Here is a 17279-nt window from a genome sequence, read left to right as displayed (position 1 = left end):
AGGTCAGCTGTGGCTCTTCTTCACACATCTTCTTTGTCCTGGGACCATGGCTGAAGGAGCAGCCCCATCTGGGACAGGCAGTTATGGGAACCAAAGAAGAAGAACTATGGATGAGCCAGGCCATAACTTTAAAACATCTGCTCAGAACTGGCTTGTGTTGTCCCCTCCAAATGCAAGTCAATTGGTGACACCTAGTTCACAGGCTTGTACCTGCTGAAAGAAACACTAAAGCTGTGAGGGTTTTTTGGTTTGTTTGTTTGTTTCTGCCTTGGGAAGGAGGGACACGCAGGGGAAGCTGGAGGGAGGAGAGTCAAAAGTGTTGGGCAGCCACAGAGGAGGAATATTGAAGAACTTCTTCCTTGTCTCCTTACCGCATCTTATTTTTCTTCATAGCTTTTACCATCCCCTGGTATATATAGTACCGTCTATTTTTTTATTATCTTTCTCTTCCCAACTCCCATCCAGCATGGTACCTCCTGGAAGACAGGAACTTTGTCTCTTGCTCACTACTGTATCTTCAGCACTTAGGACAGGGCCGAGCACATAGTAGGTGTTCAATAAATATGTATTCATTGAATGGATACAAAGAGCAAAGGGCCATGGTGGCAGAGCCCAGGGAGCTGTGGGAACCAGAGGAGGGTGGTTTCAGTGAGACCCCAGACCACCCCTCAGGGCTCAGAGGTGGAAAGGAGCCAGCAGAGGGGCTGTCAGGGGAACCAGACAACTCCTTAACTCAACCCACCCATTCCAGCTGGCACCCATCTCCCTCCATCACGTCCTCACCCAGCCTCATCCAGACCTGCAACAAGACTTTTTATTTAATTCAGCAATTTTGACAGCCTGGACCTTTTGGCCTTCCCAAGTATTTACTGACTCAAAGGGTTTTTTCCCAGGAATACCAGTCACCAAAGGCCCTCCCCCTCCTACTGACACTCACCACCTCTTAACCCTATCCCTGAGAATCTCCCTTTTCTTAACCCCAACTTTGAGTTCATCCCTAACCTTCACCCCATCCCTGACCCTCAGCCCTGCCTTGACCCCAATTTTGAGCTTCAGTAACGGAGCCTGTATCATCTGCATTGCATGGAATTGTTCAGGACCAAGGCTCTAATGATTTGATTTCAGACAGAGGCCCCACTCCTGTCACCGAGAGGTCAGATGTCCAGTGGGGAAGAGGCAGAATATGGGGTGAGGTGGGCCCCAAATCTGAAGTCCAAACATTGGCAGGGGGGGAAAGAGGGAAGCCTCTGACCACCCAGAGTCAGAGAGCAGGCTGCTGCAACCACAGTAAGCGTAGCCAGGAGCCCTGGGAGGAGGGGGAACCCCAGAGGTGACATCATGGCCCAGGGGAGAAACAGAGCAGCGGCCACAAGTTCCCGATTTGGAAATAACTCAGAGGCCCAGAACAAGAGTGCCAGAAAATTCAGAGATTTCCTAGAGACCAGCTCCCACATTTCCATTCAGAAATTCACCTACATACATGCAGAGTGAGAGACACCATGCATCAGAGCCACCCACCCACAGCTGGCTGCCAGGAGTGGGCTCTGGGGCCAAGTCAGAGAGGGCAGCAGGGAACGGAACCCTCCAAACTGGCCAAAGCCCAAAGGGGGAATTTTCTAGAAAGATATGGGGATGTCACAGAACAAGGGTCAGAGCTGCTAGTGGGCCAGGTGGGGATCACGGCTAGGATGAACAGGGCTGGGGACCAGGAAGTCTCCCAAGCTCCACATCTGAGCACAGAGCTCTCTGGGTCTCTCTGTCGCCTCTCGATTCTCTCCCACCTCACTATCTGTCTTGTGTCTCCATCTTTGTGTCTTTTCTCTCTTTCTCTCTCCCAATCTCCCAGTGGCCATCTCTGAGTGTTTATCTCCATTCCTCTCTCATTCCTCTGTCTCTATCTTGGTCTCTCTCATCTCTCTCCCTTCTATATGTTGCTCCCTAACCATCATCACCTCTAGACATGATGCTATTCTGTGGATTGATCTGTTAATGGTCTGTTTCCCTCTGATAGAAGGGGGGCTCCACGAAGGCAGGGATTTTTGTCTGTTTTATTTTCTGTTGCATCCCCTGTGCCTGGAATGCTGCCTGGTTCAATAAAATATCTATGGAATGAAAAATGAATGAGCCATCATTCTCACCAGCATTATTATTTGATGATAACTGTAAAGCAACAGTCGTTGTCATTGTGAGAGCTGTTTATTGAGTACAAACGACATACCAGGAATTGGGCTAAGCAGTTGCTTAAGTCTTACAAACCCTCCCGTGAGGTGAGCGCTGTTATCCTGTCCATTTTTCAGATGAGAAAACTGAGGCCTCAGGAGGAGAAGCAACTTGCCCAATATGAACCCAGGGGGTTTAAGCTCTTGAGCTTAGGAACTCAGGACCTGTCCCGATTATAGACTCGAATCTCTGCTCTGTCCCTCGCCAATCTTGAACTTTGGAAAGTCGCTGAACCTCTCTGCGTGCCTCAGTTTCCTCGCCTGTCACATGGGGACCCTTATATCGAAGCTTCCTCGCATCAGAACCCGCCTCCTAGTGATGTTGCCCTAGTGACGAGTGTCAGCGCAGGCGCGGAGGGAGGGGCAGTACCGGAGCCTCGGCGGGAACCCCGGGAGCGGGCGGGCACCCGGGAGCCCAGTTCTACTTCTTCTCTACTTCTTCCCCGCTGCAAGTCTGAGGAGGGAAGGAGTAGAACTTCCCCCTTCCCTCCCCTAGGCTTCGGCGGCTGAGTGACGCCAGGATTCCTGGCCAGGACCCGCGGCGGCCGCGCAACTGGCCGAGCGAGCGGAGGACTGGCCGAGCGAGCGGAGGAGGCGGCGGCGCGCCCAGCATGGCCGGAGCCACTCTCTTAGCTTGGCCGCTGCTGCTGCTGTCCCCGCTGTCGCTGTTCTGGGCGTCCTCGGGAGCCGGTGAGTGACCCCGCGCGGTCGGGCGGCCCCTGCTCCCCCTCTCCCTCCCCACCCGCCTGGGCCCGGCCCCCTGGGTTCCCCGAGGCAGAGCTCACCGCCCTTCGCGTTGGGCTCCCCTCCGCCCCCGGGATGGAGAAACGCCGGGCTGGGGCGAACTCTCCTGACAGCTTCCTTGAAAGCCGCGGGACCTCGGGAGATTTCTGAAGGGCAGGGCGGGCCAGCCTCCGGGAAAAAATAAGGTGGAAGGCGACTCACGCCCGGGCACCACACCTCTCGACCCCGCTCGCTAGAAGCGGACCGTTCTCCCCAGCCCCCAATAGCCCGCTGACAACGACAGAGGATGCTTGATGCGGGGGGGGGGGGGGGGGTGGAGCAGCGGCACATAACCCCGTTCCCGTTCGACCCCACATGTCTGACTCTAAGGACACGGCCATTCATTCATGCATGCGTTCATCCCACACACGTTTATTATAGAGTTCCTACTATGGGCAGCCTTCCAAGTTACTGGGGATACAGCACTGATGTCAGACGGCGGTGCGCTCAAAATAGCTTTTGGCGTTTAACACATGTGTGAGCTCAGGAAAGTGACCTAAGCTCTCTGTTTCCATAAAATGTGTGTGGGGGATGGGACAGGGGGTGGAACTCTACCTACCTAGTAAGACCGTGTCTTGGGAAGATGCTGAGCTAGGTCAGATGCACTGGAGAAGAACAATAATGATAACGATAATTCACGTCAACAATAACAACACTGAACGCAGGCTCGGGGAAACCAGAGTCTGGCCATGTCCCAAAAGGTCTCAACCCAGGCTCTGCCCCTCACCTGCTGGTTAGCTTAGGCAAGTAGCTTGAGCCCGCAAGGCTCACCTGCCCCCTCTGACCAATGGGGATGAAAATACTGGTGCTCCCAGTGTGGATCTCATGGGCCCTTGGAGAGGGTTGGAGGAGGCGTCACCTAAGGGAGCTGCCCAGTGCCTGGCACACAGTGGAGCTTGGGCCTGGCTATTACTCAGAGTACGAGGCCAGAGAAAGGCCACTTCATCCAGTTTCATCCTCATAGCGGTCTTGCCATCAAGAGAAGGAGAAGGAAACTCACTTGCCCAGAGCGGTCTTGCCTCATGGAGGGAGAAAAACCAAAGAAAAGAGGTGAGCCACATCAGGATGTCATTGCTAGAGCCAGGATTTTGGACCCAGCGCATGGAGGAAGCAGACAGAAGGCAGAGTGGAAGGCTTTCTGGAAGGGTGACATGTCATTCTCAGAGAGACAATTTGCCGAAAGCCTGGGTGTTTCCTTTTCACCCATGAAGCCTAAGTCGGCAGCTCATAAACAAGGGAGTTCCCAGGAGACTCATCAGAGAAGGAGACTCACTTGCCCAGAGCTGCACAGCACGTCCATGGTGGAGCTGGCATTCGAAGCCAGACTAGCACGCTCACCACTCCACAATCCCCTTGTGTCCAGACCGTGCCCTCCCTCGACACAGCACGCTCCCAGCACCCCAGTCCACTACCTCCCAGCCTCCTCTTCCTCATAACAATAATTATAATATTCACCTGTATAGGGTGCTTGGCATATCTAATCCCTTTACATAAATTTCCTCATTTAGTCCTCCCAACACCCTCTTAAGTTATAACCACCCCCATTTTACAGATGAGGAGACTGAGGCTCAGAGGAGTGAAACCAGCAGCACAAAGGCCACAGCTAGTGAGTAGCAGGACTGAGAGTCAAAGCACTTAACTCCTTCTCACCTTGTCCCTCATCCTTATTATTATTAATAAGGACGCATAGCATTGTGTTTCTTGATATCGATAAAAGCCAACACATATTGAGGACCTACTATGTGCAGGGTGCCCTGGGCAGAAAGATTTTCATCTGGAGCCTGGTGGCTGAGAGATCAGGAGTCTTAACTGTAGATGGCCCGGGTTCAAATCCACCTCTGCCACTTGTGCTCTGTGTGACCTGGAGCACAAGACTCTGCGCCTTGCTTTCCCTCTCTATAAAGTGGGGCTGACGGTAGTGCTTACCTCAAGGAGCTGTTTAAGGCCTGAATGCTGGGAGATGTGTAAAGTGCTCAGAACAGCCCCTGATCTTTGTAAGCAACCCGTGAATGTTAACTGTTCTCAGTCCCATTTTACAAACTAGGAAAAAGAATCAGAGAGGTTAAGGAAACTGCCTGAAGCCTCACAGCAGAGATCTGAGGGGATCCAAAACACTGGGGCCATGATCACCTCCCTTCTTGTGCTAGGATCCCCTACAAACATTTTCCCAACCCGAGTCCACATAGAGTAATAGCAGTAAGATTTTATTTCATGGATTCTAAGATCTAGAGTTTCTTCCCTTTCCACACCTCTAAATCCAGGATGCTCTAACCACTGAAGACGGGTCGTGCTGTAAATGACATCTTAAAATTGATGACTCAGGGGTGATGAAAAAGTTTGTGGTGGTTGCACAACACCGTGAATGTACTTACTGCCACTGAACTGTACATTTTAAAATGGTTTAAGTGGCAATTTTAATTTTTTAACCACAATATTGACCACAATTTTAAAAACTGATGATGCTGAGATAGAGGAAATACGGTAACAACAGTCCGACTGAAAGGGCGCGACCCGGTTGCAGACCCAATCCAGCCCCCCTCACCCTCACCCCTGGATCCGGACTGACCCTCCCCACCTCCGTCCCCCCTCCCCACACACTCCCAACTAAGGGGCTCCAAGGCCCAGGTGAGCGACCTCCCAGGCGCCTCTCCCCATCCAGATCAGGGACACCCGGGTGTGACCCACCCCGCGTTTCCCCGCAGGGATCAAGACAATCGGAGTGCTGGCCCCAGCCCAGGTGCGCGGCTTTCTGGGCGACACCACGGAGCTGCCGTGCAAACTGCAGCCGCTGGAGCACAATGTGACGGTGACGCAGGTGACCTGGACTCGGCAGAAGCTGGCGGAGGCCGCCCGCAGCGTGGCGGTCTTCCACCCCACCCAGGGCCCCAGCTTCCCGGAGCCCGGCCGGTTGGAGTTCGTGGCCGCCAGGCCAGGCGAGGAGCTGCGAGACGCATCGCTGGCCGTGCGGGGGTTGCGCGCCGAAGATGAAGGCAATTACACCTGCCAGTTCGCCACGTTCCCCAACGGCGACAGGAGCGCCCGAACCTGGCTCCGGGTGCTCGGTGAGCCGGGAGGAGGGGGGCCGAAAGGGAGGGGTGTGGGGTGGCGTAGGGAGGTAAGCAAAGAGAGGGAAGGGCCCGGGAGGGAGGGAGATTCCCTCCCGAGCAGAGATTCCGCGGGGACAAAAGAAGGAGGTCGGGCAATGATGGGGCGGGGATGCAGAAGGGGAGATTCGAGGGGGGAGGGGCTGGAGCACCAAAAGAGAGTACTAGAGATGCTGGGAAGTAAGATCTTGGAGATTGAGGGCCGAGGGGATGGAGGCGCTGGGGGTGCTGGGGAGGGGGGAGGGGGGGAGTGGCTGGTGCGAGAAGGCGGTGGGGACAGGAAAGGTCCTGGAAAGCGGAAAAGCCGCTACCAGCTTGGGAACCTCCTTTCCTCATCTGCAAAATAGGCTTAGTAACAACAGTGCTGCCTTCAGAAAGCTGTCCTGAGGGTCCCGGGAGTTTATCCAGGCGAACTGCTTAGAGCAGAGGCCTCTGTGAGCTGGTAATAGGGGGTCAGTTATTGTTACGCCCTTTGGTGAGGAAGGGAGAGTTGAAATAGACAGACTCGGAGGAGGGGATTCTGATACCCAGTAAGGTGGGGGGGGGGGTAGGGGGGACACCCTTGGCATTGTCATGGAACCATGTGTTCATTTTTATGAGCACCAGGGAAAATATGACAGGCCCTCCTCTTGGCAGCTGAGTACAAAGTCTCTGTGCCTCGTTTCCTCATCTGTGAAATGGAAACCCGCTATGAGGATGAATAAGAGCTGACGTTTCTTTTCTGCTTATGTGCCAGGAACTGTCCCGGGCCTTGCATGAATGACTCAGGAAAGATTAAGTGCTTGGAACAGTGCCTGGCACACAGTACCCAACCAAAGGCAACTGTCGTCATTTCAGAAAACTTGGGACTTCAGGTCTTATGATTTAGGATGAGGGTAAAACAGAACCAATGAGTCAAATTAAAGAGAAATCTTCAGTAACAAGAACACAGGTACTGAGGAGAAAGGAAGCAAGTGAAACCCCAGGTCATGGAATCACCAGAATGATTAAGAAATGGTCAAGGTAGTTTTGGAGTCAGACAGACCTTGTGGGGAGGTCCAGCTCTGTCGCTGACAACCGTGTAACCTTGAGCCAGTCACTCTCCCTCAGACCCTCCAGGGCACGGCTCATCCCTCCCTCTCCTCCATGAAGCCCTCTGTAACGCTCCCCCCACAGATTCAGGCACCCTTCTGGGCTCCCCCATCCCAGCCTTGCCCACTCTGAGTCATCACTGCCTGGGAAAGTCTGTCTTCCCCTTGGACAGTCCACCCCGTGAAGGCAGGGGTGGGGTTGTCTCGGTCGTTGCTGGGTCCTCAACACTGCCCATCACAGAGCCGGGCAATGTGTTCAATTACCAATAATAATAACATACATTGAGCACTTATTATACGCCAAGTACCATTTTAAGAGCTTTACCTGCAAATTCTCATCGCTGGTGATCCTCTCATTATACCCAGTTGACAGACAAGGAAACTGAGGCACGGACTTGCCCAAGGCCACCCTACTGCTCAGGGGCAGAGCTGGGATTTGAACCTGGCCACATCCCATCCCCTCAATGAGCCGCCCTCCTCTGCTGCTGAGATGTTTGTTGAATGACTGCAGGTGCTTTTGCTTCTTTCCCCCAGCCCAGCCCCAGAACAAGGCTGAGACCCAGGAGATCCCGCTCAGCCAGCTCAGCCTGGAGCCTGTGCCCGTGGCCCACTGCATCTCCAGGGGGGGTCGCCCGCCCGCCCGCATCTCCTGGTCCCCGCCCCTGGACAAGATGGCGAATACAAGCCAGGAGCCAGGGCCCCTGCCCGGCACTGTCACCGTCATCAGTCTCTTAACCTTGATGCCCTCCAGCCATGTGGATGGCAAGAATGTCACTTGCAGAGTGGAGCACGAGAGCTTCGAGGAGCCGGTGGCGCTGCCCATGACCCTCACCGTGCCCTGTGAGTGGACCCAAGTGTGAGCAAGGGCAGGAGGGGCTGCCAGACTGTCTCCACCCTCCCCCACCATTGTCTACACTGACCCCCCCCCACCCAGGCCACTCCCAACATCACCCCCATCATCCTCACTGGCTTCCCTGATTACTGCCTACCCCCGTCCGCACATCATCTACACCGGCTCCCCTGGGCCACAAACGGCACTGTCCTTCATTGTCTATACCAGCTTATTTTTTTTCTTTTGGCTGCACCACGTGGCATGCGGGATCTTAGTTCCCCAACCAGGGATTGAACCCGTGCCCCCTACAGTGGAGTCTTAACCACTGGACCGCCAGGAAAGGCCTATACCAGCTTCTTAGGCCACAGTCCACACTGCTCCCCGATTGTCTGCCCTGGCCACCGCCTACACTGACGTCCCGTATGGGCTCCTTTGAGCCCAATCTATACACAGTGCCTACACCTGCTTCCCTGGGCAGCCGTCCACACTGACCTTGTGCACACTGCTACACCACTTCCCCACCATCTACACCAACTCCTTTGTCCGTTTTCTACCCTGCCTTACCAACCATCTACACTGGCTCCTCTGGGCCCCATACAGCGCTGCCCTCACTGTCTACACCAGTCATGTAGGCCACCAGCTGTGGCGAGTTGGCACTGTTCCCTGTGTTGTCTAGAGAGGTGCCCGTGACCACTGCTGCACTGAAAACCTGAATTTTCTACACGGGTTCTCCCGGGCGCTCTCTCACACCGACCCACAACACTGTCTACACTGGATCCCCTGGAGAGAGGTCTACACTGGCTCCAGTGTAGTCTGCACTTCTCTCTAGCCCACTGTTGTCTACACTGGCTCGCCTGCAGGCTGTGTCCTCCCATCATTGTCTATACCGAATACTCCCTCCCCAGTAGGTGCTGTACTGATTCCCTCAGCACCCCCCACCTCACACACACAAAAACACCCTGTCTCATTGGCCTTCCCTCTGGGGACTTTGAAAACCTCCCGTCGATCGCATTTGAGTTGCATAAGCAGCAGGCTGAAACAGGCTCATCCAGGATTCTTTCCTGCCGGACTTACCAGAGCCTTGAATATGCTCCTGTGTATTATGAGCGCCCAGGAGGCCTCTTCTCACAGGACAGCCCAGGCACACCAGGATCTGGCTTTACCCAGGAAAACCAGTAGAGAGAAGCAGGTCCTGAGAAGCCCTCTCTGTGCCCCACCTCCTGGCACCCTGCTGAGGACTCCCAGACTTCCATTCTCAGAGCCGGGGTGGGGGGGGCGGGTAGAACCCATCGCCCCAGACCCCTCGGAGGCCTCTCTACCCTGAGCTTTTCCCCAAAACCCACCAAGGCCCTTTTCCTGTTGTGACATGAATCCCAATTATCTTTAGGCCCCTCTGAAGGCTCTCTTGTCTCTGAGCCTGTGTGTCTGTTTCCCCCAGACCCCCCCGAGGTCTCCATATCTGGCTATGATGGCAACTGGTACGTCGGCCGTAGCGAGGCCTCCCTGAACTGTGACGTCCGCAGCAAACCGGAGCCCACAGGTTATAACTGGAACACGTGAGTTCCTGGGTCAGAGGGAGGAGGGGCTGGGAACCCAGCTACCTGGGTCCTGAGAGATGAGGGGGTTGGGGACCTCGATTCCTGGCTCTGAGGGAGGAAGGGTGTAGGCAGGAAAGTAAAAAGAGAGCAAGCAGTCAACTGCAGGCCCCCAGGAAAATGTCTGTCTTGCGTGCGCACAATTTATGCGGTGGTTTAGTCCAGGTGTGCTGACACACCTGCTCTTTATGGTGTGCCTGCTGTACTTAGCTTGAACCCACAGGATCCCCACACTCCAGGCACAGTCTGCACTATGGCCAGGCCTGGATTAAAGATTAGCTGGGCCGCAGGAGCTGCCGTCATCTGCCCGGGCACACAGCCATGGGGCACAGAGGTGACCCTCCCATCGGCGTCTCGCTCCAAACCTGATCCCCTTAACCTCTGGGCTGTGCCACCTCCCCAGCCATCACGTGTTACCTGCTCAGTCACCTCTCACAGAGCAAATACTGTCCCGTCCCCGTTCTCTTGACTGAGGGGCAGAGCAATGAGAAAATCTCCTCAAATCCATACCGAGGCCGGGGTTACAAGTGGGGGAAGATAAAGGCAAAGGGGTAAATTGTTTTATGTAATTTTTAAAAATTTATTTATTTGCTTGCTCCAGGTCTTAGTTGTGGCACGCGGGCTCCTTAGTTGCGGCATGCGAACTCTTAGTTGCGGCATGTGGGATCTAGTACCCTGACCAGGGATCGAAACCGGGCTCCCTGCACTGGGAGTGCAGAGTCTTATCCAATGCAGCACCAAGGAAGTCCCATGTTTTATGTAATTTTTATTGGGCCTTTTTTTCTTATTTCAAAAATAACTTAGCATTGTAGGAACTTTAGACAATATGGTCATGAGTAAAAAGAAGAAAATAGCACCTGTAGTCAGGTACCCGGTCACCTCCAGAACACCTCCACTGTTACCCTTTGTTATACATCCTTCCCGTCTTTTCTTCCAATATTTCTAAACAAAAACTGTGCTGTATGTACAATTTTAAAATTTTTCCTCTATCTCATGAACACCTCTCCATGTCAAGGCACATAGATCTATTTTCCCCCAACACTTTATGAGGAAAATTTTCACACATACAGAAAAGCTGTAAGAATTTTCCAGTGAACACTCAAAAACCCCACCACGTGGATTCTCCCTCTGATATTTTCACGTACTTCTTTATCACATTCCTGCCCATCAGTCCATTCCTGTCTCCATCTAGCCAACAGTCCTTATCTTTTATGCTTTTCAAAATACCCACAGCCCCCTTCTTCATGGTGCTGCGATTCCATCATAGATGAGCCCTTCAGTGATTTAACCCATCCCAAATGGGGATACGGAGGTGCTCTCCTGTTTTCAACTCTGCAAATGCCATGGTGGTGAACATCCCCGTCTGTCCATCTCTGTGGACAGCCACAGTCGTGTCTCAGTGGTTGGCCGGAGGAACTGCCGGTCGAAGGTTTTCAACTAGTATTGATGGCTGGCCGTTACCTTCCTGCCCCAAAGCGCCACGATTCAGGCTCACGAGCCACACAGCCGGGTTTCCATGCCAGCTCTGCCGCCCAAATCCATGCCTGTGTCTCCTCCATCCATTAAACCAGTGCTTCTTGACTGCTTACTGTGTGCCAGATGCTGTTGACCCACAAACCTTGATAAATAAAACAGACCAAATTCCCTCCCCTCTCAGAGCTCCCATTCTGATGGGGGAGAGAAACAATTAAACAAGATAACATGGGAATTCCCTGGTGGTCTAGTGGTTTGGATTCTGCGCTTTCACTGCAGGGGCCCGGGGTTCAATCCCTGGTCGGGGAACTAAGATCCCACAAGCTGCAGGGCGTGGCCAAAATAAAATATTTTTTAAAAAATTTAAAAAGTAAACAAGATAACGTTGTCAAGAACAGAGTGTGTCAGGTGGTGATAAATGCCATGGAAAAGATAAAGCAGAGGAGGAGGGTGAGAAGGGGGTCACTGCAGTTGAAAGAGGGTGGCCAAGGAAGGCGTCACAAAGGTGACATCTGAACAGAGGCCTGAAGGAGGTGAGGGTGGGCGGTATGGGTACCGATGGGAAGGGCATTCCAGGCATAGGGAACAGCATATGTGAAGACCCTGAGGTGGGAACATAGCTGGAGTGTTCGAGGATCAACACATCGGCCACCATGGATATAGAGGCGAGAGCAAAGGGGTCAGTGGCATCAGGGAGCCAGCTTGTGTGGGACCTGTGCCCGTGCTAAGGACTTTTCCTTTACTGGAGGGCTCTGGACAGAGGAGGGACTTGGGCTGACTTAGTCCTTTTTTTATATATATAATTTTTTTTAATTTTATTTATTTTATTTATTTTTGGCTGCACTGGGTCTTCGTTGGTGCGCGCAGGCTTTCTCTAGTTGCGGCGAGCGGGGGCTGCTCTTAGTTGCGGTGCTCGGGCTTCTTTGAACCCGTGTCCCTTGCACTGGCAGGTGGATTCTTAACCACTGCGCCACCAGGGAAGTCCCCGAGCTGACTTAGTTCTAACAAGGTCTCTCAGATGCTGAGTGGGGGACAGAGCAGGGTGGGAGCGGGGGTGGAAATAGGGAGCCCAGTGAGAAGGTTCCCCCAGGAGTAGGGGGAACAGACCAGGGTGGTGGCCGTGGTCCTTTGCTCTCGCCTCTATATCCACAGTGGCCTCCTTGTAGATCCTCAAACACTACAGTTATGCCATCACCTCAGGGTCTTCGCATATGCTGTTCCCTATGCCTGGAATGCTCTTCCCATCGGTACCCACACGGCTCACCCTCACCTCCTTCAGGCCTCTGCTCAGGCCCTGAGGAGTCGTCAGACTCAGGCTAGATTTTGAAGGTGGGGCAGACAGGATCTGCCAATCGGCTGGATGGGAGTGTGAGAGGCAGAGCTGGGGGAACTCCAGGCTTGCTCTCAACTTGTACTGCAGATGGCGTGAGGGTTTCTGTATTCCTGGCATACAGTGAGTGCCCCATCACCTGTTATTCTAGGCCTCCAGCCGAGGCCACTTCCTCACCTATCTGTCTCTCCTAGGACCATGGGACCCTTGCCACCCTCTGCTGTGGCCCAGGGCGCCCGGCTCCTGATCCATACCGTGGACGAGTCCATCAACACGACTTTCATCTGCCTTGTCACCAACGCCCTAGGGACTGGCCAGGCAGAAGTGACCGTCCTGGTCACAGGTAAGAAGCCCCCTGGGTGGGGAGAACAGAAAGATCAAAAGAGGAAATCACAGTAGGCTTCCCTCTGAAGGAGGAGTTTAGAGGTGGTCCCTGGTTAAACGAGTCCCTCAGCCACAAGAATGCTCTCTAGCTCCCATCCTTCCCCTAAGCCCCCCTCATGGAAGGTTTACTCTCTGTTAACTCAACATCTGTACCATTGGAACCATTGTACAGCCACCTGGACACAACCCCTCTGGAAACCCAGGCTGGGGTAGTTGCGTGATGCCTTTTCCCAGTAGACTCAGGAAGGCCTTTCCAAGTGTATTAGACAGAACTCTATCCTTTGCAGTTGATAGAAGCACAACTCAAAATAGTCCAAGCAAAAATGGGACTTTATTGGAAAGGTACCTTCAGGTATGGTTAGATCCAGGTGCTCCAACTATGTAACCCAGGAACTTTTCTTGACCCCTCTTGTCTCTGCTTTTCTTGACCTCTCTTGTCTCTGCTTTTCTCTATGCTGGCTTTATTCCCTGGCAGGCTTTCCCCTCAGGAAGGTAAGATGGTCCTCAGCAGCTATAGGCTCACAGCCCACCAGTTTAGAAATCCCAAGGGAAAGAATACACCACTTTCAATAATCTAGCCAAAATCCCAGGGCTGGCTCTCATTGGCTCAACTTAAGTTACAGACCACCCCCAGCCCCATGAACCAATCACAGTAGCCAGGGAGAATGGAATGCTCTGATTGGCCAGGCCCAGGTCAAAGTCCCATCCTAGGAACCAGAGGGTGGGGTCAAGTCCACCTAAACCATATAGACTGAGGGAAGCAGAGTGGTAGCTTCCTTAAAAAACGAAGGGTAGGGCTTCCCTGGTGGCGCAGTGGTTGGGGGTCTGCCTGCCAATGCAGGGGACACGGGTTCAAGCCCTGGTCTGGGATGATCCCACATGCCGCGGAGCGGCTGGGCCCATGAGCCACAATTACTGAGCCTGCGCATCTGGAGCCTGTGCTCCGCAACAGGAGAGGCCGCGGCGGTGAGAGGCCCGCGCACCGCGATGAAGTGTGGCCCCCGCTCGCCGCAACTGGAGAAAGCCCTCGCGCAGAAACGAAGACCCAGCACAGCCATAAATAAATAAATAAAATATAAAGAAAAAAAAATACATTCAGAAAATCAATGTAAGGCATACTGTTTCACAAAAAACAAAAAACAAAAAAAACGAAGGGTAATATTTTGGGGGCAGGTAAAAAGCCCGAAGTCTCTCATCTTAAATCTCTACTTCCTTCTCTTCCTGCAGGACTTCCCAGAGAGCCGTCACATTCGGGCTTGTCCTCTAAGATCATTATCATCCTGACTTTCACTATCATGACGGTTGGTCTACTCCTGGGGCTCCTGATTTATTTCTGGAAATCCAGAAACTCCTGTGAGTCCCCTCTTTTTTGCGACATCCCCCGCCTGTCTGCCATAAATGAACATCACCACAGCCCACATAACTGAGCACCTACTATGTGCCAGGCTCTGCACTAAGCCTTCCACGTGGCAGCCTCTCACTGAATCCTCACCCCAATACCATGAGGTTCCCTCATTTGACAGACGAGGACACTGAGACCAGGCAGTTTTATTCATTGGATCATTGATTCATTTTACAAAGTGGGAGCAGCTCCTGTAGGTCCTCGAAGGCCACAGTAAGGATTTGGCTTTTAATCCAGGTGACACAGGAGCTCCTGCCGGATGGATGGAGGGTGGAATAACATTTAACCCCCACCCCAGCTTTCTTCCATCTGTCTTGCTAACGACTGGCTCCCTCCCTGCTCTCACGGAAAGGACGGGGGTGGCAGGAACTGGTGGCCTGATCCCGAGCTCTAAAAGGATCTGACATTCTCTCACCTCAAGGGCTTTGCAAGCCTGTTCTCCTGCCTGGAGCAGCCTCCCCACACCTCCCTCTGGCAAAGCCCTGCGGCTAATTCTGTAATCAAAAGAGCTACATTTTGCTGAGCACTTTCTCCATGCCAGGCACTTTCTGCGCACAGCCCCCTTGAATGCTCACAACCACCCTGCAAAGAGAGTCCTGCTATGAGCCCATTTTACAGATGAGGAAATGTTTGCTCAGAGAGGTGATGTCACCAGCCAGCTGGCACACAGCTGGAAAGTCAAGAGTAGAAGGCAGTTCTGATGGCTACAAAGCTTTGTTCCTTCAACCACTAAACAAAATGGCCTCCTCACATCCCAGTGGGAGGCCCCCTCCTCCAGGAAGCCCTCCCTGATCTTTCCTGAAATGAGCCAAGCACCTGCTTTGGGCTCCCCCACCCCAACCTTGCCCACTCAGGGACATCACTGTGTGGGGACTTGTCTGTCTCTCCAGTGGACTGGGAGCCCCAGGAGGGCAGAGCTAGAAGTGTCATGGTCATGGTTGTGTCCTCAGCACCACCTACCACAGGGTCGGGCACAAAAGAGGCATTTGAGTACGTGTTTGCTGAATGCATGACGTCCAGAGCCAGACTGCCTGTATCTGAGTCCACACTCCACCGCTTTATTGCATCACTATGGGAAAATACCTTACTCTCTATGACTCAGTTTCCTCCTCTGTGAAATGGGAGTGACTGTACCTTATAATATAGGTACAGTACTTAGTGCAGCATTTGGCACACTGTAAACCACACACTGGGTGTATATATAAGCTATGATTATTATCACTATTACTAATATGCCTGTTGTTATTAACATAGGCACCATGAGAAGAGGGATTTTTGTCTGTTTTGCTCACCACATCCATATCCCCGGCACCTAGAATGCACCTGGCACAAAGTAGACATTTTCTATTTGCTGAATAAATCCCTGTTTGATGGTTGAGGAAACTGAGGCACAGAGAGGTTAAGTCAATTACCCATGGTCACACAGCTGCTAAAGGACAGAGCTGGGATTTGAACCCTTCCATCTGGTTCCAGAGCCTGCGCTCAGTAAATATTTATGTATACTTAATAACTGAATGAATAACTAGATGAAGCCCATACCCCAGTTGTGTTTTATAAATGTAGAAACCATTTTGGGAAGTGATTCCCCCACATCAATAGCAGAGCCAGGCCTTAGAACTCAGGGGGCCTGGCCACCCACACGCGCCTTCTTCCCACACTTTCCAGCGTTGTCATTCACTTCTGACCACTTCTCCTCCTGTCTCCTCAGGTTGGAACCAGCACAGTTCGTCTGCTAATGGGGTAAGTGTGGTGATGGAGCTGAGGAGGGTATGGGGGAATTCTGCACCAACCACAGATTAATCACTGTGGGCTTTCCCAAGGAGGGGCCAGGCCTCTCTGGGCACCTGCAGCACTTAACCAAAAGCCAGCACAGCCTCAGGAGTCAGGTCCTGGATCTTTTCTTCAAAAGCCTCGAGCATCAGTTCCCAAACCCTTCCTGCTGGGCAGAATCCCCTGTAAGGTTTGCTGAAACACAGGTTCCGGGAACTCCCTGGCGGTCCAGTGGTTAGGACTCCGCGCTCTCATTGCCGAGGGCCCGGGTTCAATCCCTGGTCAGGGAACTAAGATCCCACAGGCCACACGGTGTGGCCTAAATAAATAAATATAAACTGTAGGTTCCTGGGTCCCACCCCCTGAGAGTGGTCTGTCTGGTGGGTCTGTGCTGGCGCCTGGGGACCTGAATTTTCATAGGCACCCTGTCCCTCCCCTCCCTACTCATGACCACACCTGGAGAAGTGCTGCCCTGGCTTCCAGGGGCGGGGACAGAAGCAGGCCTGCAGCTCTTTGCATGCTGGGCTTCAGCAGGAAGAATTGTTTTGGAAAGGCCTGAGGCTAAAGTTTGTGTATTCCCCCTTCCAGAATGTCATCTATTCAGCTGTTGGCTGCAATGCCAGCTCTCCCCGGGATCCACCGACAGAGGGCACCAGGTGACAGCATCGGGAATGAACAGAGAGAGTCGTCACTGGGGCTGGTGAGGAAGCGGGCCTCGCAGCTGGACAGCCACCCCACCTCAATGGATGACGTCTCCCTCCAAAGAGACTGGCCACCCTTCCCTTGCCAGACCTCAAGAATGTCCCCTCTGCCTCACAACACAGTGGGCGGGTGCAAGCTCAGGGGTCCTCAAGACCAACCCTCAGGTTGAGTCATTCACCATAAGGAGTCACAGAACTCAGGAAAGCTGTTTACACACGGTTACGGTTTACTACACTGCAAGTGGGACAGACAGAACTGTCTGTTGGAGAAAATACCTTAGGGAGATAGAGACCCTGGGCCAGAATGCAGGGCATGAGCCACTCTGCAAGAGAAAGTGAGAAGGATCTGGGCTTCTCTCTAGGCAGATGGGAGAATGCAGAACAGAGAAGGACGGGAAAGAGATGCGACCCAGCAGCACGGGAGTGGTAAGGGGGTGACAAGGCCAGTGGGGCTCCACAGTGTCAGGGACACAAAGGGAGATCAGTTGCCTTGCTGCCACATAAACCCCTTGTCCGTCCCCAGCCCCCAAACACCTCATTAAAGTTTATTTATTACACCTCGAGTGGCTGTGTGCAAGGGGATCTTTTGTGGGAATTGAGGAGGGACAGAGTTTTG

At 53.1% G+C, this 17279-nt stretch overlaps 1 protein-coding gene across 4 annotated transcripts; it reads left to right on the top strand.

The window, feature by feature from the left end:
* Positions 1-2579: 2579 nt before the first annotated feature.
* On the top strand, positions 2580-17226 carry PVR (PVR cell adhesion molecule). 4 transcript variants are annotated; one of them, XM_036834267.1, is made up of 10 exons: positions 2587-2909; positions 3967-4052; positions 4555-4608; positions 5705-6064; positions 7711-8016; positions 9447-9564; positions 12601-12749; positions 14018-14143; positions 15901-15932; positions 16551-17226. In XM_036834267.1, exons 2-10 carry the CDS (start codon positions 4025-4027, stop codon positions 16620-16622), a joined length of 1245 nt encoding a protein of 414 aa, XP_036690162.1. In that variant the 5' UTR covers positions 2587-2909; positions 3967-4024; the 3' UTR covers positions 16623-17226. The 4 variants fall into 4 exon arrangements, with proteins under 4 accessions (XP_036690164.1, XP_036690162.1, XP_036690165.1 ...); XM_036834270.1 differs by lacking the exon at positions 4555-4608; XM_036834269.1 differs by lacking the exons at positions 3967-4052; positions 4555-4608 and having other exon boundaries at positions 2580-2909.
* Positions 17227-17279: the final 53 nt, after the last annotated feature.

Source organism: Balaenoptera musculus, chromosome 19 (assembly GCF_009873245.2).
Source record: "Balaenoptera musculus isolate JJ_BM4_2016_0621 chromosome 19, mBalMus1.pri.v3, whole genome shotgun sequence".
In the NCBI taxonomy this organism is placed as follows: Eukaryota; Metazoa; Chordata; class Mammalia; order Artiodactyla; family Balaenopteridae; genus Balaenoptera; species Balaenoptera musculus.
The sequence above is the reverse complement of the archived record's forward strand: the minus strand, read 5'-3'. Positions and strand labels throughout refer to the sequence as shown.